General features: G+C 39.3%; 1 protein-coding gene across 4 annotated transcripts in view; it reads left to right on the top strand.

Annotated features, from left to right (window-relative positions):
- Positions 1-24,433, top strand: part of LOC143039900 (ATP-binding cassette sub-family B member 10, mitochondrial-like) — a 149,378-nt gene extending 124,945 nt beyond the window's left edge. For all 4 annotated transcript variants that reach the window (XM_076210241.1, XM_076210239.1, XM_076210240.1 and 1 more), the window contains 2 exons: positions 19,172-19,431; positions 23,760-24,433. In XM_076210241.1, coding sequence (XP_076066356.1) covers positions 19,172-19,431; positions 23,760-23,988 — 489 coding nt within the window. In that variant the 3' untranslated portion in view covers positions 23,989-24,433. The remainder of the gene's footprint in view (positions 1-19,171; positions 19,432-23,759) is intronic.
- Positions 24,434-27,264: the final 2,831 nt, after the last annotated feature.

Raw genomic sequence — 27,264 nt, 5'->3', positions numbered from 1 at the left:
TTTAGAAAATGAACAAACGGAGCAGAGTGCTTTCATATATTACATCTTCACTGAAGATGTAATATGCTAAAGTGGCAGGAACCGGAGGAATAATGTGGACCAAAACTCCGGGGTATATAAATTGCCTTGTAAAGACTGTGGTGATGTCTATTGGGGCCAAACTGGCAGGGATTTGTCCACAAGATTAAAGGAACACAAAAACTCTATTAAATATGGACAAGTTAACTCCGCTGTGTTCCTTCATGCCAGCCAAAAAGACCACAGAATGGATTGGGATAATGCAGCAAATATTTTTAAATCACATTGTAGCTTTTGTAGGAAAATTAGAATCTTCTTTAATCAAACATATCCTAACTTCAGTACCTCAAAATGTCAGTGGCCCCCAGATTGCATTACAAGGATAGCAGTCAACAAATTAATGTCAAGAGCTGTCGGACAAAATCCCACCAGCTGTCCTTCCTTGACCCAACCATATCAAGGGCATGTAACCTGAGTCCTCCCACTTTCCCCATCCCCTTTTCTGTACCCCTCACTACCTCATTTATACCTGTACTCTTAACTTCTTGTAACTATTCTGCTGAAGAGGACTACAGATAGTAGTCGAAATATACAGGTAGTCGTCGACTTACGACCGAGTTCGGTTCCGACAGACAGGTCGTAAGTCGATCTGGACGCAAGTCAGTCTATATATATATATATATACAGTATATATTACCCTTTATATTATATGTATATATATATATTGTATATTGTATATTTAGCATACTGAAATAATCTTAGCATCTTTGAACTTTGTTGTATAGTATTTTTAACCTTTTTATAATTTCATCTGATTTATTTTGGGAAACGTAGCCTAGGCCTAAGCATATTGAATAAAATCCTATCATCTTTGACCTATGATATTTAATACTGTATTTGTTAACCTTTGTATTATTTTACCATCAGACTTTCTTTTGGAAACGTATGCATACTGAATAATATCTTATTTTCTTTGAGCTACGTTGTTTAATATTCATTAACTTTTTATCATTTTCGTTAGGAAACGTAGCCTAGGCCTACGCATACTGAATAAAGTCCTGTCAACTTTGACCTACAAATCCTTTTTTGTTGGTTACATTAAAATCATTGTAAAACAAAATTAGGAAAAAAATATTTCGAAACACATTCTTTTCGTTTACGTACTGTACCGAAAATATTGTTATCGACAACAGACTAGGCATAAACAAAGTTTACTGTTACATTTTATTAATCGCAAAACATAAAAATACAAAATGCTGTGCCGAACATTTTGTCATCGACAACAGACTAGGCATAAAAAAATACTGTTACATTTTATTAATTGCAAAACATAAAAATACAAAATGTAAGGCAAAATTAGGATTTTTTATATTTCAACAAAACACATTCTTTTCGTTTAATTACTGTACCGAACATATTGTTATCGACAACAAACTAGCCTAGGCATAAAAAGTTTGTTATATTTTATTAATTGCAAAACATACAAAAATACAAAATGCAATGCAAAATTAGGAAACATTTTACTTCAAACAAACAAAATGAAAGAATATTTAGCTGGCTGGGATGCTGACGCTGCCGGCAGCCTGCGAAAACTATCGTACTCGCGTCTCGCAGCGTGCGGAGTAATGTACTGCACTGCCAGGCATAACATTGCAATTCTATTACTCTATTAAATGTTAGATATTATTGCACCATCTCGTGGTCGTAAAGTCGATCAGTCATAAGTCGCATAGGTCGTAAGTCGACGACTACCTGTACAGTTTTTCTGTACTTCCGATATTATTTCTCTGATAGTGGGTTTATAGTGAACATTTACAAATGTGTTATAACATACCAGTTTCCATATATATATATAATATATATTTATATATAATATGTATGTATATATAATATATATATGTATGTATATATAATATATATACAGACGCTCCTCTACTTACGTTCATTCGTTTTATGTTTTTTCGATTTTACGTTTGAACTGACTGTAAAAAAAAAAAAAAAAAAAAATTGAGTGAATTTTTTAGTTTAGTGCGCTCTGTAGTTCAAACGATACTTACGCATGACGCTGCGTCCATTGTTTACATGGCACAAACGACAGACTGAACGTGCCTTGCCTCCTCCTCCTCCACCATCTCAATTTATGATTTATGTTGCTTGAATTTAATTTATTTGAAATTAATGTTATTATTTTACAGTGTTATGTGTATAATTAATTATTTAGGGGTGTTTTATAAGATACGGTAATAGAATTTACAGATGTATAGTACAGTAACAACTTACGTTCATTTTCAACTTGCATTCAGCCGTTCGGAACGTAACTAAAACGTAAGTTGAGGAGCGTCTGTATATATATCTGTTGCAAATAGCGATCACAACTTAGTCAGATTCAAACTCCTAAACAATTTTAGAATAGATACTTGTGTTTCTAAAATACCCGATTTCAGTAAAGCTCAGTTCATAGAACTACGTCAGGAGCTTCAGCTTACAGATTGGGAGGAAAAATTAAACGAAAGGCCTGTAGATCAGATGTGGGAAATATTTCAAAATACGCTCACTAAGATGATTCAAACTTACATTCCTTTTAAGGACAGACGTCCCCCAAATCAGGCTCGCCCAAAGTGGCTCGACAAAGAAACTGAAAAAAGTATTGCTAAAAAGAGACAGGCTTATAAGAAATATAAGTGCTCGGGTGCATCTAATGACTATGAAACTTATGTATCAATACAGAGAGATTTAAAAAAGACAATAAGAAAAAGAAAACGACAATACGAAATGAACATCGCTGATAAATCCAAAGAGAATCCCAAAGAATTCTATAGTTACATTAGAGATAAAAAGGTTGTCAGGAATCACATTGGTCCACTATTATCTGCTGACGGTCAACTTGAATGTTCAAATGAAGGAATGTGTAATCTCTTAAACAATTATTTTAGCTCGGTATTCGTAAACGAAACACCTCAAAGTGAATTCCAAACTGAAACCTGTGAAAAGTCTGGGGTAAACTTACTACGGTAAATATAACAAAAGAAACAATTAAAAGGTGTATAGACAAACTCAAAGTTAATAAAACACCAGGGCCTGACGGTTGGCATCCAAGAATCTTAAAGGAAATGAAAAATGAGATTGTTGTTCCATTAGAAATTATTTTCAAGAAATCCATCATATCCGGAGATGTCCCAAGAGAATGGAAGCTAGCTAACGTTACTCCCATATTCAAAAAAGGTGACAAAAAGAAACCAAATAACTATAGGCCTATTAGTTTGACTTCGATCGTAGGAAAAATAATGGAAACTATCATCAGAGATGCTATCGAATATCATTTAGAAAGTAACCGTTTGATAAATGATAGCCAACATGGTTTCAGACGGAAACGTTCTTGCGTGACTAACTTACTCGAATTCTACAACACAGTTGTCTCGAATTATGACAAAAGAAACAATATAGATTTAATATATCTAGACTTTGCAAAAGCTTTTGATACCGTCCCACACGAAAGACTACTTACTAAATTAGCTTTGCATGGAATAAGTGGTAGCCTATTAGGTTGGACTAGTAATTGGTTGAAAGGTCGAAAACAGAGAGTTGTTTTAAATGGAAAAACTTCTGGATGGAAAAGTGTTGCAAGTGGAGTTCCTCAGGGTTCCGTTCTTGGGCCACTTCTATTCATAGTATATATAAATGATATAGACCATGGACTAAAATCTACTGTTTCCAAATTTGCTGATGATACAAAACTGTGCGGAGTGGCAAATGATCACTCAAACCAATTAGATATTCAAGAAGATTTAGATCAATTACAGCAATGGTCTGAAAAGTGGTAAAAGTGGTAAAAATAACAGCAAGTACGATTACAAGTTATTTGGAAATTCGTTAACAAAAGTGGATAGTGAAAAAGATCTCGGCGTAATTATCAGTAACGACCTCAAATCATCCAAGCAGTGTATTTCAGCCTCTGAGAAAGCAAATAAGATTCTGGGATTGATTGTGCGATCTTTTGATTTCAAAAGTCCATCACTCATTAACAAGCTATATAAATCGTTAGTTCGTCCACATTTGGAATATGCTGTTTCCGTATGGTCACCGAATCTCATTAAAGACATTGACAGACTGGAAAAAGTACAACGGCGAGCCACAAAACTGATTCCAAATATCAAAAATAAATCATACGAAAATCGACTTAAGCACATGAATCTGTTTTCCCTAAAAAAGCGTAGACTCAGAGGTGACTTGATACAGGTCTTTAAGATTTTAAAGGGAATTGACAACATCAAAAGTGACCAAATTTTCACATTGAATGAGAATCAGACAAGAAACAATGGTCTCAAACTGTCCGGAAATAGATTCAATTTGGAAGTAGGTAGAAACAACTTTGCCAACCGTGTAGTTAATGAATGGAATAAACTTCCTGCACAGGTAGTGCAATGTAGTTCAGTTCGAAGCTTTAAGAATCATTTAGATAAATACCTAAGTAAGATGCTGTAATTATTATAATTTATGTTATATTATTTGTTTTTGTTTTGTTAGAATTTGTCTGTCTGATTTTCATTTATTATTAGTTATATGTCAATTTATTATCATTTACTATTTACCTGTTTGTTTGTTATTCAACTATACCAATGCATTTATTTATGTATTTTAATTGTTATTTACATTGTTATAGTTTTAATTTATTATTAATTTTTTTTTTTTTTTTTTTTTTTTTTTTTTTTTTTTTTTTATCTATTTATTTATTTATTTATTTATTTATTTATTTTTTGCATCCGACCTAGATATGGATCAAAAGGTCTCCTGTCGGCATGCTTTGCCTTTGTAATCCTTTGTAATATCACACACCAATTGTCTTCTTTACACTTAAGGGAGCGTCACTGGCGATCATTAAAAAAAATTCTGGTACATGAGTGAATTTAAGTAAACATTTCAAAAGAATCTCTATGATGGTGGCAACACTCATACAAAGTTATACAACTGTATTTAATTTCTATTTTTTATACAGCATAAAATAGGTAAAATATTGGCAACCTCTGTCAACCCCATTGCATTAAAAAAAAAACATTCTGTAAATTGAAAGACCATCAACATTTTTAGAACTATTTCGTTTTTTGCTACAATATTGTGTTTATGGAGATTTTTGGCAACTCCTCCCACCAGCATACCCCACAAAGACAGTGGACAGGGCATCAGTACTCTTGAAAATGTCAAAGGTGACATCACTCATGGCTCTCTCACCATACACAACAATTTTTATTCCTCTCCCTGTATTGTTGCTGTAATCATGGAAAAATTAACAATAAACAAGAGAGGGCCCATGAATGCCTCAAATAGAAACAAGAAGGAAAAAGGTAGAGGAGAAAAGCAGCACAGCCACACCCAGCACTCCGCAAGCATCTACTAGCCACTCCCACCTTACACCTCCTCTACCCATGCCACATCACTCACCCTCAACTCATACCTCATCAGTAAAGAAAAGGAAATTGGAGATTTGCTATACATTGCAACCATCAAACAAATGATCAAGAAAGTGGTTGTGAAAATTTATATCCCCCGTCTTGTAAAGTTTATGTTTATGTTCTTCCTGTTGTAATATCTTTGGTTGTTCTTTATGGATTTTTGTCATTATTTTCATTTGAAAGAAACCATCATGCTCTTTATTTTCTACAGTAAAGAAAATTGAATTTTTTTATGAAACCTGAATTTTGCAGTATCTTTTAATTATTCAGAGAAACAAATTAATAAAAAATCAGAGGTATTAGATTGATAAAATGTATTTGATTATAGACTGGGTGGAGGAAGAATAAGCGAAGATGGGCTGGAACTTTTTATTGCTTATACGTTTCGACCGACTCGGTCTTCTTCAGTAAGCTGTCTACAAACAGTTGGACCACACATTTATACCTCAGAGGATGTGAACAAGGACAGGTCACCCCGCTGGCTGTCTGGGGATTCCCTTTCCCGTATCATGCATACGTTTCCCAATTGTATTTATAATTAATTTACTTGTTGCCTTTGACAAACAAACAAAACCTTCCCTGTCATTGATATTTTTATAATAATTAATGTAGGCAGCTTCAACAGTCTTCCTCATGTCACACAGGACGTCTAACTCACTCGTCCAACATGCTGACCGGTCTGGACATTTGCTCCACTGGGATGGAGTCGAGGTTTTACACACGGAATTAAGGAGAGACATGAGGAAGACTGTTGAAGCTGCCTACATTAATTATTATGAAAATATCAATGACAGGGAAGGTTTTGTTTGTTTGTCAAAGGTAACAAGTAAATTAATTATAAATACAATTGGGAAACGTATGCATGATACGGGAAAGGGAATCCCCAGACAGCCAGCGGGGTGACCTGTCCTTGTTCCTATCCTCTGAGGTATAAATGTGTGGTCCAACTGTTTGTAGACAGCTTACTGAAGAAGACCGAGTCGGTCGAAACATACAAGCAATAAAAAGTTCCAGCCCATCTTCGCTTATTCTTCCTCCACCCAGTCTCTCATCTGTCTAAACCATTCATCAAAGTATTTGATTATATTTGTTCCCCAGACTCTAAGCTTTCATTTCATACCAAGCTGAATGTTGTGGAAGGATTTTCCATTAAGTAGAGCTTCACTAGACCTTACTATATCTTCACTATACATGGGAAGAACACAATACCCTGAGGAATTATGCACTAATATATACCTCTGTGTTTAGCTTTTGTAGATTATGAGAAGGCCTTTGACCCAGTAGAACAAATAGCAATACTAAACTCGCTATGCAAACAGGGTACAAACGAACAGATCATAAAAGTTTTAGAAAAGATTTTTGCTAAAGGTACCACTATAATTCAACTACATAAATACAGAAAAGATCAAGATTGAGAAAGGAGTATGGCAAGGCAATACAATTTCACCCAAATTATTTACAGCTTGTTTGGAAGATATTTTCAGAAGTTTTAGTTGGGAAAAGAAAGGTTTGAAGATTAATGGTGAATATTTAAGCCACCCAAGATTTGCGAATGACATTATTCTTATTTCAGAAAGAGCAGAAAACTTGCGAGATATGCTGAGCGATCTAAATAAGGAAAGTCTCAAAGTAGGTTTAAAAATGAATAAGAATAAAATCAAAGTAATGTTCTCACAAAAGTTCAAAGTAAAGAGATTGTAATTGATAGGGAGAATCTTGAGGAATTTGAAGAGGATAATTATTTAGGCCAGATGGTGAAGGTGATGAAAGATCATGATAATGAAATAAAAAGATGCATTACAATTTGTTGGAAAAAGTTTTGTAAGTATAATGAAATCCTTAGAGGCTCTCTACCTTTATATTTGAAATGTAAAGTTTACATTCAGTGTATCCTACCAGCAATAATCTTTGGGTGTGGGACTTGGAAGCTGACAAGTGTGATTGAAACAAAGCTAAGGACTGCACAGAGGAGAATGGAGAGATCAAGGATGGGAATAACATTGAGAGACCAAAAGAGAGCAAGTTGGGTGAGAGAGCAGATTAGAGTGAAAGATATTGTGGAGGTAGTAAAAGAGAGGAAGAGGAATTGGGCAGGTAAGTTGGTGCGAACAACTGATGAGCGATGGAGCAAGTGTGGACGCCACAAGATAGGAAGCTTGGAAGAGGGAGACCGGACAGAAGGTGGAGAGGCAAAATCGACAAGTTTGCAGGAGTGATGTGGCAGAGGATGGCACAGTCATGTGAATCATGGAATGCTATGAAGGCTGTATCGTTCACTAGGTACAGGGTACTGGTTTGTGTAAATTCGTATTAAGTTTATACCCCTTTATTCAAAGCTTTCAGGTTTTCCAGTTATGGTATAAACACTGTCAACTGTTAAACAGAACGATACAATATTGGTTACATACGTAACTGTTTATCACACCACTTCTTGTTGCACAACACCCGTCATCGTCCCAACTGGTCCTCTCGGCCACGCTACCCTGGTGGTCATTGGCCGGAAGTGACAATCTCAGCACTTTCTTGTGTTGGGTTTAGTCTTTAGTCTTTACATTAATTTCGAGAAGGTCCGTTGTCTCACATGGGTGGTGCAACTGCATTGATTATGTATTGTTGTCTATTATCATACATGTTAATTATATATCCAGGGGAGGATCATTAGTATACGTAATATCGTATGTCAGTACTGGGTGGCTACTAGGTTGATCGCGTGTGTTCGTTCATGTGTTTGGTGGTCGAGGTGTTGTTGCGAAGCCAAAGGATTGACTCAGCGATTTATGGGTTCCACTGAGCCTCGTGATGTTTGACTCAGCGATTAATGCCTGTGGTGGACAGTGTGTTAAGGAGTGGGTTATATGACTGGGGTTATATTACTCGTCGTGTATATGTGCCGTATACATATCGCTCTCCCCCTGGGGTTAGGTGGCTCCCGGCACCTAGGTTACATGGTTTACAAAAGTATTTATATGGGTAATACATCGAGAAAAAAAAAATTCAGACACAAAATCCTGTGGGATTAAAAATGTGAAGATGGGGGGGTGTTGTTGAAGTGGATCTGAGGTCCCAAGGGGGATCATGAACTGTAATTAAGGGGTAGCGATGTTGTGTCTCAGAAGTGTAACGTTGTGTCTCACCAGATTACATGTTATATTAGATTTCACATGAAAGGTTACACTATATCTTTGATAACACTGTTTAAATCACTTTCTAAATGTTATGGTTTTTATGGTTTAACACTATCACTGTGGGGGGGGGTGTCATTTTCTAAATAATGTTCTATGGTCAGTTTGGTGTGTCACATCACTTTCTAACTGTTATGGCGTTCATGTGTTTTAGTACCAACACTGTAGGGAATGTCATTTTCCAACCCAGTTCTATGGGTAGTGTGGTGTAACACATCGCACTTGTTGGCAATCACAAAATATATATATATGTATATAAAGTTTCCCGTGAGGAATATTATGATATTCATGAACGTGGGTGAGACACAGCATAACTTAATCTAGGTTTACAATAATTTGGGTATGGGGGTTGAAAGGTTTTGGAAGGTGTTACTTCGTGCAAGAGAATTTGGTTAATACCACAAGTATAAAGAGAATGATTAAGAGGGAAAGGGCTGTGGAGGTATATGGCAGTACCTGTAGTGTAGGTCAAGTGAGTCCATGTCAAAAGTAGTCGATGTTTAAGGTGGGTAATTAATGATGTATTTAATTTTGGAGGATGAAGGTTATGTCTCAGTGAATGAGGATATGTTTATCTGACTCTCGCTAAGGTTATATTGGTCGGAAGGAAGTAGAGAAGTTTCAATAGATATGCGGAAAGGAGTTCTTATTGGAAATGGGCCATTTTAACCTCCACTGATAGATACATGACGTCCTGCATCTTCAGGGGCGAGAGCTAGAGTGCATGTTTAATTGCGTCGACGCAGAGTCATGGGATGAGACTTGCGTTTTGGTGATTGGTGTGTGTCTGTGGTAGGTGGGTTGTGGATGGGAGGTGAGATTGGGTCGAGGTTCAGTTTGACCTTTCTCAACTTCTCTCCATGTATGGTGAAGGTGGTGTGATCGGAAGGATCTGTTAGTAGGAAAACATTGTTAGGGAGTGAACTTGTGACTGTGAAGGGGCCTAGGAATTTGGGTTTGAGTTTGTTTGTCCTACTTGAGTCTTTTACCATGACTGAGTCGCCAAGTGCTATGTCAAGTGGAATTGACCGTTTGTGTTGTTTTGTCTTTGTCTTCTCTTGGGCTTCTTTCAGGTTTGCTCTAACTTGTTTGTAAATGGTTTGCATACCTCTTTTGATGCAGTGTGCGAGGTTATCTAGGTTGTATAAGGGTGGGGGTGGTTGGTTGAATATTTGGTAGGGTAGGCGCATTGGTTTGCTGAAAATGATCTCATGTGGGGACATCTTTGTTGCGGAATTGACTGTGCTATTGATACTGGCTTGTACCTGTGGTAGCCAATCTTCCCAACTGTCCATGAGGTCGTTGACCAATGGTCTGAGAATCTCTAGGACCTTGCGATTTGTTCGCTCAGTCAGACCGTTTCCCTGAGGGTGGTATGCAGTGGCAAATGTTTGGTCAATGTTGTACAGGTGTGCTATTTCGCGCATCACCTGGTTTTTGAATTCTGAGCCATTGTCAGATAACATTGTGTGTGGTATGTTGTATCTACAAAAGATATTGTTGACTAGGGCTTTGGCTACAGTCTCTGCTGTTTTGTCTTGGAGTGGTATTAAGATTGTGTATTTAGAGAAATAATCAACTGCTGTGAGTACATAGTTGGAACCTTGATAGCTCGTTGGCATTTTCAGTAGGTCAATGCCAAGTGTTTCCCATGGCTCAGCAGGGAGTGGGATATCTTTTATGTTGATTTCCCTCGGGTTAGGGCCTCTGAATTGGTTGCAAGTTATACAAGAATCTATGTGTGTGGTTATATCTCTTTTCATGTTAGGCCAGTAATATGTGTGCCTAGCAGTGTTTAGTGTCTTATCTCTGCCCGAGTGGCCTCCCATTGCACTGTATGTATATATATATATATATATTTGTATATTATATATATATATGTATATACAGCCAGTCCTCGTTTAACGACGGAGTATCGTTCAGAAGACCCCATCGTTAAGCGATTTCGTCGCTAAACGAGGACCCATTGAGCATGTAAACAAAGATTCGGAAGTAGGTAAAGTGACAAAGTGCTACATGCTAGGTTATTTTATTCAGGGAATGTATATTAATACATTTTGTATGTTTGTTTACTTACTGTCCATCTTACTGTGGTTGTAGGTGCAGGGATACTCGAGGGGACCACATCAATCATTTATTAGGTTTAACGTCTAATATACATGGGCACATCATGTGCCTACAAGTGCAATGAAAGAACTAACTGGGCGTCGCTTCTATGCAGTAAGATTATACAGCTAAGGGCGCTTTCACACGAGCGTTTCCGTACGCGCGTTCGGGTGCGCCACATTTTAACTTTCAATGGAGTTCAATGGGACCTTTCACACGACGCATTTTGCGGATGTGCAACGCAGCACAAACGCAGTGCCAGCAAGAACGCATCCGTTTTTCCTGACACACGCATCCTTGCTGGCTACTAGTGGCAATAAAAGCTTTCACCAGAACGTTCTAGAACATGCGCACGCAGGTCCCATGCCTTTGAATTTGCGCGATAATAAACTGGCAAGGCGTGTTTATTCACATTTCTTAAAGCACGTGGATTTAGAGACCGATAGATGAGAAATGGCTTAAGCTTATATTCTGCAACATTTCCACCTAAAAGCAATGTCACTCTGTCTTTAAATGCCTTTAAACCAGGCATGCTTTTGGCTTCTTTGTGAAGGTATGTTCTCTCTGGCATTTTTTTCCAGAATATGCCCATCTCGTCTACATTGAAAATTTGTTCTGGAAGATAGCCTCCTTCGATTATCTTGTCCAACTTTTCAATAAATAATTTGCCTGCATCTTCGTCTGCACTCGCAGCTTCACCATAAATTCCACGATTATGCAAACTGAATCGAGTTCGAAATCGTTGAAACCATCCTTTGCTTGCTGTGAAAGTTTTAGTGCATCCTTCACCCTCACGTGTCTTAAGGGTGTTGAAAACGCTCAGCGCCTTACTTTGAATCAAACCAAGACTCACAGGGATATTTTTCTTGATATTGTCATCAATCCACACCGAAAGCATTTTCTCCATCTCATGCACCAATCCTTTTCGCTGCCTAGTTAACAATGCGCTGTATCCTGTCGATAATTTTGCCATTTATTTGATACTACTTTTGTTCTTGAGAATTGTAGAGATAGTTGAATGTGAGAAGCCATGGCTGTCAGCAATAGCTTGGACTTTCTTACCTCCCTCGTGCTCGTTAACGACTTTCATTTCTATATCTAAGTTGATGGCTTTCCTCTGCTTCTTAGGACCGGATCCAGTAGGAGAATTTGTATTCTTTAGTTTTCCAGTCATCATGAAGGGATAAAGTTGTATACTGTTAACTAGAAATCACTAAAAACTTGAGGAGCAAATTTAAGTATAGACACGCTAGCAGCGTGTTATGGTTACAACTGACAAGTAGTGATCGCATGTGCTTCGGTAAGCGCGAAGATTCGAATGCAGTAAAAGAATATTTTTGACAATTTTTTACCTTTTTTTTTTTTTAAGAAGCCATCGTAACTCTGAGTCGTCGCTAAACGAGATCGTTGTTAAGTGAGGACTGGCTGTATATATATATATATATATATATATATATATATATTAGGAATGTCCCCTTTTGGGGCTACAGGTAGTAGGACTCCTAATCCCATCCCCTGTCCCTTTTTTGTTGCCTTTTATGACTCAAGTGGAAATACTTGGTGGCAGTATTCTTTTCCCCCACCACAGGGTGCATAGAGGGATTAGGGAAATATCATTGTAGTTGTATTGGGAGACCTAAATGCTAGGGTAGGAAATGAACCAATTGACTGAGTGATTGGAAAGTATGGAGTTCGAGGCAAAAATCATAGTGGAGAATTGATGATGGAGATATGTCTTGAAAGAGAGCTGATGATAGCAAATACAGTGTTTCAGAAGAAAGTCAAGCATAAGTACACATGGGAGAGGGTGGTGGATGGAAGGGTGGCAGATAGAGCGTTAATGGAAGATATAGTGGTGACCAGGAGTATGGTAGGAAAAGTTAAGGATGTACATGTTCCAAGGGGAGAGAGGGGGGGAATATCAGATAATTTTTTGGTGGAAGGTAAATTGAGAGTGGAGAATAGGTGGAGAAAGAGGAAAAGGGCAGAAGGTAGGGAGGTACTTAGAGTGAACTGCTTAAATGAGGAAAAAAAGGAGAATGAGTACAGTATAAGAAGAAGCTGAGATAGGAGCGGGAGAGAATAAAGGATAGAGTAGAACTAGGAGTGGAGGAGGAATGGGGATGGTTCAAAGAGGGAGTCATAAGGTGTGGAAAGATGGTGTGTGGAACAAGGAGGGTGGGAGGAAATAGAAAGGGTAGTGAGTGGTGGGATGAGGAAGCAAAGAAGGGTGTAGAAGAGAAGAAGCAGGCATTCATAGATTGGCTGCAAATTAGGACGAGGGAATTGTATGAGAGGTACAAAGTAAAAAGAAAGGAAGTTAAGCATAAGATAGAGGAAGCAAAGGGGAGAGCAGATGTGAAATGGGGAAAGAGTATGACAGAAATTTTGAAATTAATAAAAAGATGATTTGGAAGGAAGTTAAAAGAGGAAGAGGAGGCAAATCAAGTAGAGAAGAAAAGATAAAAGGTGCAGATGGAGAGATGATAATGGAAGAGAAGGCAGTGAGAGGAAGGTAGGCAGAGTATTTTAGGGAGTTGCTAAATGTGAAGGAAGATAGGGAAGGAAAGGTAGTTGCAGTGGGAAGCGCTAAGAAAATGAGAGTGATGAATGAGGAAAATGGAGGAGAAATAGGGAAGGATGAAGTGAAAGCAGCTGTTAAGATGATGAGAGCAGGTAAGGCACCTGGGTTGGATGGATGCCATGCAGAATGTCTGAAGAAAGGAGGTACCGTTATGGTGGACTGGCTAGTGAGGTTATTTAATGTTTGTTTAAGAGAGGGTAGAGTGCCAGAGGACTGGAGGAGTTCCTGTATAGACAGGAAGGCACTGTGGGAGGTACTGCAGATATATGGGATAGGAGGAAAGCTGTTAAGAGCAGTCAAGAGTTTTTATGAGAGTAGTAGAGCTTGCGTTAGGATTAGAAATGAAGAGAGTGAATGGTTTGAGGTAAAGGTGGGAGTTTGGCAGGGGTGTGTTATGTTGCCCTTGCTGTTCAATCTTTACATGGATGGGGTGGTGCGAGAGGTGAATGCAAGGGTAGTGGGTCAGGGGTTGGAGATGATTAAAGAAAATGGAGAAAAGTGGGAGGTGAGCGAGCTTTTGTTTGCTGATGACATTGCGCTTGTAGCAGGATCAGAGGAGGGATTGAGGAAGTTGGTGATAAGAGTTTGAGAAGGTGTGTGAAAGAAGGAAGCTGAAGATAAATGTGGGCAAAAGTAAGGTGATGAGATGTACAAGGGGAGAGAGTGACAGTAGACTGGAAGTGAGCATTAAGGGTGAGAAACTGGAGGAAGTGGATAGTTTCAGATACTTGGGTGCGAATGTGACAGGAAAGGGAGGAGTGGGGGTGGAGGTAGAATGTAGATTGAGAGAAGCGAGTAAATGCCTTGGTGGATTGAAAAATGTAATGAGAAATAGACATCTGGGAATGGATGCTAAGAGGAGGTTATATGAAGGAGTGATTGTGCCATCAGCAATGTATGTGGCAGAAATATGGAACATGAGAGAGGAAGAGAGAAGGAGTTTGAATGTGTTTGTGATGAAATGTCTGAGAAGTATGATAGGGGTTACTAGGCTAGATAGAGTGAGAAATGAGGTGAGGAGGAGAACGGGTGGAAAGGGAGCTGGGAGATAGGGTTGATGAAAGAGTATTAGGATGGTTTGGACACATGTAAAGAATGAGTGAAGAAAGATTAGTAAAAGAAGTGTGGAAGGCAGAGGTGGAAGGAGTGAATATGGGGGGGGGCGTCCTAGGATGAGATGGATGGATGGGGTGAAAGGGGCTTTACAAATGAGAGGAATATCTGTAGAGGAAGGACTGGAGAGGACAGAAGATAGGGGTGAATGGAGAAAGGTTGTGTATGGATGAGGCTGTGATGCATGAGGGGGAGTGGGTGGGGAATGGGGGATGAGGAAGTATGTATGAGAAAAAAATTGACGCAGCCCGAAGGGATTTCTCCCCGTCTTCTCCTTTCCTGCATGAGGGGACAGAGAGAGAGAGAGAGGGGGGGGGGGGGGTCGCCGAATTTATGAAGCGGCCTTGCTGTGGATGTGCTGTGTCTTGCGACACTGCTTCTGACCCAGGGCAGTGGACAGGAGGTGCCAAGATGGGAGGGAGGGAGGAGGGTGGAGGGGAGTGGAATATATGGGAAATGAAATGGGTGGGAGTGGTTTCTATGCCTTTTTCTTTTTGGCTACCCCCCGTGTAAGGGGGAAAAAGCCTTTGTTATATGTATGTATGTATATATATATATATATATATATATACACACACATATATATGGATATGACCATAGATTACACATTGACGCAATGGGTTAAGGAAAATACTAGATTTAGACAAAATGAAGAACCATAGAGACTAGATTTGATATTCATCTCTGAACCAGAAATAGTGGAAGAAATGAATTATAAAACACCATTTGGGAAGAGTGACCACATATGAATAGAGATCGAACTTAATTAAGGAACAAAATGTGGTAAGAAGGAACGAGAAACATAGAGAAGGAAGACTGATGTACAACAAAACTGATTTTGTAAAACTTGGGGGAAAAAAATCCAAAATGCCTGATGGGAAAAATTTGCAAATGATGAAACAAAGACAGAAGAGAAATGGAACATTTTCAAAGAAATATAGAAAGAGGGAACAGACAAATGTATGCCTAAGTGGAAACAGAAAAGGGAGTACATTAAAGTGCTGGTATAATAAAAAGTGTAGCAATGCTAAAGATAGAAGAGACAAACCTTGGAAAAGAGACTAAATGGCAAACTTACATTAAACTGAGTAATGAATACGTAGACATACGAAGAGAGGAAAAAAGAAACTGAAAAAGATATAATGGCAAAATGCAAAGATCAAGCTAAACTGTTCTACAGATATGTAAACAACAAACTAAAAGACAAACATGAAATAATACAACTGCATGAAGGAAATCAAGTATATATATATATATGTATATATATATATATGTATATATATATATATATATATATATATATATATATGTGTGTGTGTGTGTGTGTATCCACAACAAAATTATGTCGTAGCACATTAGTAAAATAATACTGATAACCCACTTTCGGAGAAGAATAAGCGAAAGTATAAAGATCTGTATATTTCGATCACTAACTGTGATCCTCTTCAGCAGATGTGAATTACAGAGTAGAGAACAATGTGTAGTTATACAGAAGTAGTTAGGTAAGCAGGAACGGACAGGGGCTCAGGTCATGTGTCCGGCGTTGTGTGGACCTTGGTGGATTTTGTCCACTGCTAATGTAGAAGATATACAATCTGGTGACCATTGACCATAAGAAATATTATAATTTGGAAAATTGTTTATCAAAGAGAATTCTACCATTTTTCTTTGAAACTGCATTTAGATTTGTAAATTATTTCAGCGTCGTCCCAATTTATCTGATGGTTTTTGTTGGCGACATGCTGAAATATGGAGGAATTTTCCTGCCCATATTTTACAGTGTTCTCGTGTTCTTTGACCCTGGCGGTGAGGTCTCTACCCGTTTGTGCCCAATATACATCCTTGCAATCTAAGCAAGGTAACTTATAAACTCCAGGAGTTGTATTACTCTTGGACCTATGTTGTATATTGACAACTTTACTGAACAACTTGTAGTGGGTCAGGGGTTGGAGATGAACAAAGAAAATGGAGAAAAGTGGGAGGTGAGCCAGTTGTTGTTTGCTGATGACACTGTGCTTGCAACAGGATCAGAGAAGGGATTGAGGAAGTTAGTGACAGAGTTTGAGAAGGTATGTGAAAGAAGAAAGCTGAAGATAAATGTGGGCAAAAGTAAGGTGATGAGATGTACAAGGGGAGAGAATGACAGCAGGCTGGAAGTGAGCATTAACCTCTTCAGTACGGGCCTTAAATCTCGTGGGCAGCAGCCGATGCCAGCCGTACGACGTGTCGTAATAATACTCGCATCATAAAATATAGTCACCACTTATATCGATCGTTCTCTCTTTCACCCGTGAATTTTGATAACCATAGAAAATGTGATTACAGACAGTTTAGAGAGTATGTCATTACGGAGGGGCAACTACAATAAATATAATCAAGACGCCGATATGGCAGCCTCGCGTATCCACTTGCTCCTCATGACGCCTACGTATGCGGCACCATATGGAAGGGGTTAAGGGTGAAAGACTGGAGGAAGTGGATAGTTTTAGATACTTGGGTGAGAATGTGGCAGGAAAGGGAGGAGTGGGGGGTGGAGGTAGAATGTAGATTGAGAGAAGTGAGTAAATGCCTTGGTAGATTAAAAAGTGTAATGAGAAATAGACATCTGGGAATGGATGCTAAGAGGAGGTTATATGAAGGAGTGATTGTGCCAACAGCATTGTACGGGGCAGAAACATGGAACAAGAGAGAGGAAGAAAGGAGTTTGAATGTGTTTGAGATGAAATGTCTGAGAAGTATGGTAGGGGTTACTAGGCTGGATAGAGTGAGAAATGAGGAGGTGAGGAGAAGAAAAGGGGTGGAAAGGGAACTGGGAGATAGGGTTGATAAAAGAGTATTAAGATGGTTTGGACACATGGAAAGAATGAATGAAGAAAGATTAGTAATAGAAATGTGGAAGGCAGAGGTGGAAGGAGTGAATATGAGGGGGCGTCTTAGGATGAGATGGATGGATAGGGTGAAAGGGGCATTACAAAAGAGAGGAATGTCTGTGGAGGAAGGACGGGAGAGGACAGAAGATAGGGGTGAATGGAGAGGGATTGTGTATAGATGATGCTGTGATGCATGTGGGGGAGTGGGTGGGGGATGGGGGGTGAGGAAGTATGTATGAGAATGGATTTCTCCCTGTCTTCTCCTTTTCTGCATGGGGGGATGGAGAGGGGGGTCGCCGATTTTATGAAGCGGCCTTGCTGTGGATGTGCTGTGTCTTGTGATACTGCTTCTGACCCAGGGCATTGGACAGGATGCAGGGATGACCCATCATCCAGGAGGTACAAAGATTGTAGGGAGGGAGGAGGGTAGAGGGGGGTGGAGTGTGTGGGAAATGGAATGGGTGGGAGTGGTTTCTATTCCTTTTTCTTTTTGGCTACCCCTCGTGTAGGGGAAAAAAGCCTTTGTTATATGTATGTGTATATATATATATATAGATACATAGATACATTATTTGGGAATCTCAGTGTTACATATGTAACTACCAAATATTTGCTCACTGAGAGGCAAATACCTTTAGAGGGGCACGGAAAGTCAATGTATTTAAGCACTTCTCCATATATTGGCTGTAACTTCCCACACTGCCTGCTCATGAACTGTCAGCCATGGCTGTACCTAGTCACTTCTAATACTCTTTGTAGCTTGTCTTTTCCTATACCCCAGTCATATTCTTGTCCCATTACAGTTATTTTCATAGAACTTCCTACCGCCACAATCAATCACTACTTAACCTCATTTACATACAACTTTTTCTGAAACAATCCACCCATCTTCCCTTTACCTCCTTCACTTTCATTAAAAAATTTCCATCTGCACCCTTTACCATTTCCTTCCTGATGGACTCCTCCCCTCACTCTTAAATTCCTTCTAGAACATAATTTAATTATTTTCTGAATTATCTGTCAACCCCCTACCACATATCTGCCCACCTCTTTCCCTCCTTTACCTTGGATTTTGCTTTTCTCATCTTGTACATCCCATGTGCTTACTTAGTCTACCTTGCAACCAGTTCTCACATGCCCACTTCTTTTCTTCTACCATTTCACATTGTTATCCCACCATTTGCTACTTTTCCTTCCGTTTCCCTCTCATCCTCCATAACTCATATACCAATTTTGCACACTTTATCACTTCTGTTTTCTCTTTATGTCTCACCCCCCTCCCACATTTCTCAGTTTCTTTTGGTATTATTTTTCTTTATACTTTTCCTTGAATTACGTCTTAGACTATTCTATCTCCCTTTTCCTCCTCCTCCACTTTTCCTTCACTCTCAGTTTGTCTTGTACTAAAAAATTATCTGACAATACCCACTGGAAATATGAATGTCCAGAACACTTCCAATCATCCCTTTAGGTACCTTTATGTAATTCTTTAATATCCTATCAACCATACTCCCACTACCCTTTCCCATGTATACTTTTGTTTAGCTCACTGAGTAGAGCTTTTTATACTCTGACATCAATTAATTATGTGTGGCTGTGGTTGGTAGGGGTGTCCAATAACAAGCCCTAAAGTATTGCCTGTATGTCACCCTGCAGTTACCCCAGTAAATGATATACATATATACCTGATAAGTTTCAAATATATCATAATCTCTTGTAAAACTTGTCTAATAAATGACTACACCCTTAAGGGATTGTTCAGGAACACAGTATACTCGTGATTATACATATATATATATTTTATCTGTTAAGTTATTATTATTATTTATTTATTCTTTTTCTTTCTCATAGGAACCTATTTTATTCTCAACAACAATTCGTGAAAATCTACTGTATGGTGCCCGTGATCCATCATCTGTCACTGAAGAGGACCTTCTGAATGCATGTCGAGAAGCTAATGCACTCAATTTCATAGGGAGCTTCCCAAACAAATTTGAGACAGTTGTTGGAGAACGTGGAGTCATGCTGTCAGGGGGCCAGAAACAGCGCATTGCAATTGCACGAGCTCTCATCAGAAACCCTCATATTCTCCTCCTTGATGAAGCAACTAGGTGAATTGGAATATTTGTATGTACTTAACTATGATAAACTCAAGAGATTTATATTAAACTTTTCTTTCTGATCCAATTTATCATATGTTCTTCAGATCCACAAAACATGAATACAATAAATTCCCCTTACATGTCTCATCAAGAATTTTAAAGTAAATACATGATCTACACAACCCCTTCATTAAAAATGTGCTGTTCCCCTCCTGTGAAGTTAGGTTTTTATGACCATTGTAATAGTTTTGCCCAGAACTTACAAACATATACCAAAGGCTTTTTCCCCCTTACAAGGGAGGTAGCCAAAAAGAAAAAGGCATAAAAACCATTCCCACCCATTCCAACCCTAATACACTCCACTCCCCTCATCCCTGCATCTTGTCCACTGCCCTGGGTCAGAGGCAGTGTCGCAAGACACAGCACATCCACAGCAAGGCTGCTTCATTAACCCCTTCCATACGGTGCCGCACACGTAGGCGTCATGGACTTAGATCTCGGTGGCAGCAACCAATGCCAGCCGTACGACGTGTCGTAATAATACTCGCATCATAAAATATAGTCACCGCTTATATCGATCGTTCTCTCTTCACCCGTGAATTTTGATAACCATAGAAAATGCGATTACAAAAGAATTAGAAAGAATGTCATTATGGAGGGGCGACTACAATAAATATAATCAAGACGCCGATATGGCAGCCTCGCGAATACACTCGCTCCCCATGACGCCTACGTGTGCGGCCCCGTATGGAAGGGGTTAAATCGGAGACCCACCTCTCCATCCCCTCATGCAGAAAAAGAGGAGATAGGGAGAAATCCCTTCGGGCTGCATCAAATTTTTCTCATACCTCACTCCCCATCCCCCCACCCATTCCACCTCATGCATCACAACATCATCCACATACAACCATTCTCCATTCACCCGTCGTCTGTCCTCTCCCGTCCTTCCTCAACAGACATTCCCCTCTTCCCCAAAGCCTCTTTCACCCCACCCATCCATTTCATCCTAGGTCACCCCCTCATGTTCACTCCCTCCACATCTACCTTCCATACTTCTTTTACTAGTCTTTCTTCATACATTCTTTCCATGTGTCCAAACCATCTCAATACTCTTTCATCCACCCTATCTCCCAACTCCCTTACCACCCCTCTTCTCCTCCTCACCTCCTCATTTCTCACCCTATCCAGCCTAGTAACCCCCATCATACTTCTCAGACACCTCATCTCAAACACATACAAACTCCTCTCTTATGTTCCATGTTTCTGCTCTGTACAGTGCTGTTGGCACAATCACTCCTTCATATAATCTCCTCTTAGCATCCATTCCCAAATGTCTATTTCTCATTACACTTTTTAATCCACCAAGGCATTTACTCACTTCTCTCAATCTACATTCTACCTCCTCCACTCCACCCTTTCCTGCCACATTCGCACCCAAGTATCTAAAACTATCCACTTCCTCCAGTTGCTCTCCCTTAATGCTCACTTCCAGTCTACTGCAACTTTCACCCCTTGTACATCGCATCACCTTACTTTTACCCACATTTATCTTAAATTTTCTTCTTTCACACATTATCCCAAACTCTGTCACCAACTTCCTCAATTCCTCCTCTGATCCTGCTACAAGTGCAGTGTTGTCCGCAAACAACAACTGGCTCACCTCCCACTTTTCTCCATTTTCTTTAACCATCTCCAATCCCTGACCCACCACCCTTGTATTTACCTCTTGCACCACCCCATCCATGTGGAAGTTGAACAGCTAGGGCAACATAACACATCCCTGACGAAGTCCCACCTTTACCTCAAACCACACTCTCTCTCCATTTCTAATCCTGACACAAGCTCTGCTACTCTCGTATCTCGTAGAAACTCTTGACAGCTCCTAGAAGCTTTCCTCCTATCCCGTATATCTGCAAAACCTCCCACAGTGCCTACCTGTCTACCTTGTCATAAGCCTTTTCCAGATCCATAAAAGCCCAAAAAACATCCTTACCTTTTCCTATTCTTACCACAAAAATCTGATCTATGCAACCTCTACGTGTCCTAAATCCACACTGTTCCTCGCCATTTACTACCTCTGTTCCTCTCCTAATCCTCTCAATCAAGATCCTCCCATAAGCCTTCCCAATTACACTCACACTTGTCCCCTTTTCCCTTGTAAAGTGGAACTATACAGGCACTCCTCCAGTCCTCTGGCACTTTACCCTCTCTCCAGCAAACATTAAATAACCTCACCAGCCAGTCCACCATCACTGTACCTCCTTTTTTTAGACATTCTGCTTGGCATCCATCCAGACCAGGTGCCTTACTTGCTCTCATCATCTTAACAACTGCCTTTACTTCATCCTTCCTTATTTCTACTCCATTTTCCTCATTCATCACGGTCATTTTCTTAACACCTCCCACTGCAACTACCTTTCCCTCCCTATCCCCCTTCACATTTAGCAACTCCCTAAAATACTCTACCCATCTTCCCCTTACTGCCTTCTCTTCCATTATCATCTCTCTATCTGCACCTTTTAGCTTTTCTTCTCTGCTTGATTAGCCTCTTCTTCCTCTCTTAATTTCTTTCCAAAACATCTTTTTATTACTTTCAAAATTTTCTGTCATACTCTTACCCCATTTCACATCTGCTCTCCTCTTTGCTCCCTGTACCTTGTGCTTTACTTCTCTTTTCTTTTCTTTGTACCTCTCATATGACTCCCTCATCCTATTTTGTAACCAATCAGTGAAAGCTTGCTTCTCTTCTACAACCTTCTTTGTTTCCTCATCCCACCATTCACTACCCTTCCTTCCATTTCCTCCCGTCCTTCTTGTTCCACACACCATCTTTGCACACTTTATGACTCCCTCCTTGAATCCTTGAACCAGCCCCATTCCTCCTCCACCCCTAGCTCTACTCTATCCTTCACTCCCTCCCACTCCTTTCTCAGCTTTTTCTTGTACTACTCCTTTTCCTTTTCATTTAAAGAGTTCACTCTAAGCACCTCCCCACCTTTTGACCCTTTCCTCTTTCTCCATCTATCCTCCACTCCCAACATACCTTCCACCAAAAAATGATCTGATATTCCCCCACTCTCTCCCCTTAGCACATGTACATCCTTGACTCTTCCTATTATACTCCTATCTACCACTACATAGTCCATCAGTGCTCTATCTACCAGCCTTCCATCCACTACCCTCTCCCATGTGTACTTATGCTTGACTTTTTTCTGAAACACTGTATTTGTTATCATCAACTCTCTAGACACATCACCACCAACTCTCCACTATGATTCTTTCCTGGAACTCCACATTTCCCAACCACTCCATCAATTGGTTCATTTCCTACCCTAGCATTAAGGCCTCCCAATACTACTACATTGACGTTCTTCCCTAATCCCTCTATGCACTCATTTAAATCTATCCAAAAAGCCCCCCTTTCTTCTATACTCTTCTCACTACCAGGCCCATATGCACTTACAAAAACCCATATCTCCTTTCCCAGTTTCACCTTCATCCACATTATCTTTGAAGACACCTCCTTCCACTCCACTACATGTTTACCTATCTCTTCACTTACTAGTATAGCCACCCCTTCTCTCCCTCACCCTCTCTTCACTCCTGAGAACCTCCCAATTACACTCCCAAACTCACACTCGCCCTTCCCTCTCAACTTAGTTTCACTCAGAGCCAATACATCTATCTTTCTCACAAATGTACTACCTATCTCTTCCCTTTTACTCTCGTCTGTACCACATCCATGCACATTAAAAGACCCAAACCTAAGGGTGCTGGTTGGAAAACTCCTAGACCCTCTTATGCCTTTACTATTTTTAGGAATGTCCCCTGTGGGGCTACAGGGAGAAAGATGCCTGGTCCCAATCCCTATCCCGTTTTTCTTGCCTCTTATGATCCAAGTGAGAATACTTGGTGGCAGCATTCTTTTCCCCCCACCACAGGGTAGGCAAAACAAGGAAATTAAATTCAGAGAAATGGTACAGGACAGCAACAAGGGGTTGGGGAACAGCATAACGGAGGGACAGTAGGAGTATAATAACAGTTTCATCATTTCTCTGTGAGCAGAGTCCTCCTCTATCACAGACAAAATAATGTGTGACTCTGGTCTGTAGGGGTGCCCCATATAGACCCTAAAGTATCAACTGCATGCTACTTTTCCATAACAATACCCCAGACTTACTTGAGATATTTAGTGTCATGATAGTCTTTATTTGGAGTGACCTCTCACTTGAGTATAGTTGTTTGGCTTTTGCAACCATAGATTTAGTGTGCATTGATATGTCTCAATTTTGCTATAAAATATGCATAATTAATTTTGTATCCTTATTTCCTCTTAGTGCCCTGGATGCTGAGAGTGAAAGTTTAGTCCAGCAAGCACTGGAGCGTCTCATGACTGGCCGAACTGTTATCACCATTGCCCATCGTCTGTCTACCATCCGTAATGCTCATACTATTTCTGTCCTTCAAGAAGGAAGGATTCAAGAACTTGGTACATACGAAGAGCTTATGAATAAATCTAATGGTATATTCCGGAAACTAGTAGAAAAGCAGACAATTACCTCATAACACATAGGGTGTAATGACTGAACACAAGTTATGTGTTGTTAAGAGTCCCAAAGAGATTTTTTTTAAGGTGAATTATGTAAAAGACTACAGACATATCTACCTACAAGATATTCTGAGTTTATCACAATTGATTATCATATTCTTGCAATTAGACCTGGAAATGATACATGTCAAGCACAACTTCTGCATTTCAAAATAAAATTTAAAAACTGCCAGATGGATGTATGGTGCTACCAGAGTAGCTGAGTATGTGTGGTTTTAAAAAACTACAATGTAACTTGTAATTGCAAGAGATATAAAGTTGTTTGGAATAATCTTAAAGAATCCAAATATATAGTAAGAGTAGGACCAGATTATTTTGATATATATTGTAAATATTTGTTTTCTGTACATATACTTGTAGGTGAGGAAGCTTTGTTGTACAATTAAAATATTTAAGTCATAAGAGGTGTTTTATCTAACTACAGAAGGAACTTTGAATTTCATGTATCATTTTTTTGTCATGAAATTCTTGTTATTTCCATGAGGTAGTTTGGGCATATGGAAAAATGAGCATAAAGAGTGAAGAACACAAGTGGATGAAGTGAACTGGAGAGGAAGACCAAGAAGAAAGATGAACTGGTTAAAAGGGCATTAGATGCAAGAGGAGTGTCTTTTGAGTAGGGAAGAGTGAATGATAGGAGCAAGTAGAGAGTGGTTGTAAATGGATGAAGAAATTATGTGGCCTGCTCTAAATTTTTTGGGTTACCATATAATGAATCATATGAGAGGTACAAAGAGAAGTAAAGCATAAGATAAAGGAGGAAAAGTGGAGAGCAGATATGAAATGGGGTAAAAATATGACAAATGTTTTAGACAAGATGTTTTAGAAGGAAATTAAGAAAGGGGAGGTGAATCAAGTAGAGAAGAAAAGGTAATAGAGGAAGAGTTTAAATGTGTTTGAGAGGAAATGCCTGAGAAATATGGTAGGGGCCACTAGGCTGGATTAGGTGAGGAGGAGAGCAGGGTTGGAAAGAATTGGGAGATAGGGTTGATGAAAGAGTATTGAGAGGGTTTGGACACATGGAAAGAATGAGTGAAGAGAGATTAGTAAAAGAGGTGTGGAAGACAGTGGTGTAAGGAGTGAACATGAGGGACTAAGGATGTGATGGATGGATGGGGTAAAAGGTGCATTGGGAAAGAGGAGAATGTCTGTTGAGGAAGGACAGAAGTTAGGGGTGAGTGGAGAATGGTTGTGTATGGGTGATACTGTGGTACATGGAAGGGAGTGGGTGGGGGATGAGGGAGTATGTGTGAATGATATTTGACACTGCTCAGAGGGATTTCTCCCTATCTTCTCTTTCTGAATGAAGGGACAGAGAAGGGGTATGGTGATTAAAAGAAGCAGCCTTCCTGTGGATGTGGTGTGTCTTGATACATTGCTTCTGACCCAGGGCAGTGCGCCAAGAAAAGAGGGAGGGAGGAATGGTGAATGGGAGAGGATCACAAAGGCAGAGCATGCCGACAGGAGACCTTTTGGTCTATATCTAGGTCGGATGCAAAAACAAGTCATAATAATGATAAATGAATGAATAAATAAAAACTATAAGGTAAATGATAAAATACATAAATGCATAGGTATAGTTAAATAATAAACAAACAGGTAAAAAGTAAATAATAAATTGACATATAACTAATAATAAATGAGAATCAAGCAAATAATAAACAGACAAATGATAACAAAACAAATAGATAATATAAGTGATAGTCATTACAGCATCTTGCTTAGGTGTTTAAATGATTCTTAAAGCTTTGAACTGAACTACATTGCACAGCCTCTGCAGGAAGTTTATACCATTCATTAACTACATGGTTGGTGAAGTTGTTTCCACCCACTTCCAAATTAAATATATTTCCAGACAGTTTGAGACCATTGTTTCTTGTCTGATTCTCATTCAGTGTGAAAATTTTGTCACTTTTGATGTAAGGGGGTAAAGAGCCATTGGTTTGTATGTATGTATATAATGAAGCAATGGAGGTAACTCAAATCAAGCTGTTGGGCTCTCCTGTGGAAGTGTAATGTTTCACTGTATTGCCTTGACCTGAGTAATGTGGTGAGAGACAGGGGATGACCTCATTCACAAGGTGTTAGAAGGGAAGAGTGATGAATGGGTGTGGGGAGGGTTTTATTTTTTATCTTGTCCACCCCCATTATAAAGGAGAAAAGGTCCAATGGTAAATATGAAATTCCTATAATTCATGTGCTTATCTTGAGAAATTTATTTAACAGTTACCCAATTTTATGAACATGTTTACTAACTTATTACATATGTATATAGTAACTACACTAATGAAGAAAATGGGAAATAAGCCAGTTGTTGTTTGCTGATGACACTGGATTTGTAGTGGGATCAGAGGAGGGATTAAGGAAGTTAATGATGGAGTGTGGGAAGGCATGTGAAAAAAGGAAGTTGAAGATAAATGTGGGTAAAAGTAAGGTGATGAGATGTACAAGGGGAGAGGATGGCAGCAAATTGGAATTTAGTATTAAGGGAGAGAGACTAAAGGAAGTTGATAGCTTTAGATACTTGGGTGCAAATGTGGCAGGAAAGGGAGGAGTGGAGGTAGAATGTAGATTGAGAGAAGCAAGTAAATGCCTTGGGGGATTAAAAAGTGTAATGAGAAATAGGCATTTGGGAGTGGATGCTAAGAGGAGATTGTATTTACCTAGTTGTATATGGGAAGGGAGCTATGCTTGTGGTGACCCGTCTTTATATCTTCCAGCATCAAGTTTTTTCTTAAAATCTTGAATAGTGTTTTCACACACTGTTTCTTTATCTAAATTATTACAGGTATCTAGAAAAAATAAGGAAGGATGAAGTGAAGGCAGTTGTTAAGATGATGAGAGCAGGTAAGTCACCTGGTCTGGATGGATGTCATGCAGAATATCTGAAAAAAGGAGGTACAGTGATGGTGGACTGGCTGGTGAGGTTATTTAATGTTTGCTGAAGAGAGGGTAGAGTGCCAGAGGACTGGAGGAGTGCTTCCATAGTTTCACTTTACAAGCAAAAAGGGGACCAGTGTGAGTGTAGTAGTTTCAGAGGGATTAGCTTGTTAAGTGTAGTTGGGAAGGCTTATGGGAGGGTCTTGACTGAGAGAATTAGGAGAGGAACAGAGGAAGTAATTGGTCAGGAACAGTGTGGGTTTAGGACAGGAAGAATTTGTGTAGATCAGATTTTTGTGGTAAGACAGATATGTGAGAATGCTATAGAAAAAGTAAAGATGTCTTTTGGGCTT

This window comes from Oratosquilla oratoria, chromosome 27 (genome assembly GCF_046742065.1).
Source record: "Oratosquilla oratoria isolate Oo_2021 chromosome 27, ASM4674206v1, whole genome shotgun sequence".
In the NCBI taxonomy this organism is placed as follows: Eukaryota; Metazoa; Arthropoda; class Malacostraca; order Stomatopoda; family Squillidae; genus Oratosquilla; species Oratosquilla oratoria.
The sequence above is the reverse complement of the archived record's forward strand: the minus strand, read 5'-3'. Positions and strand labels throughout refer to the sequence as shown.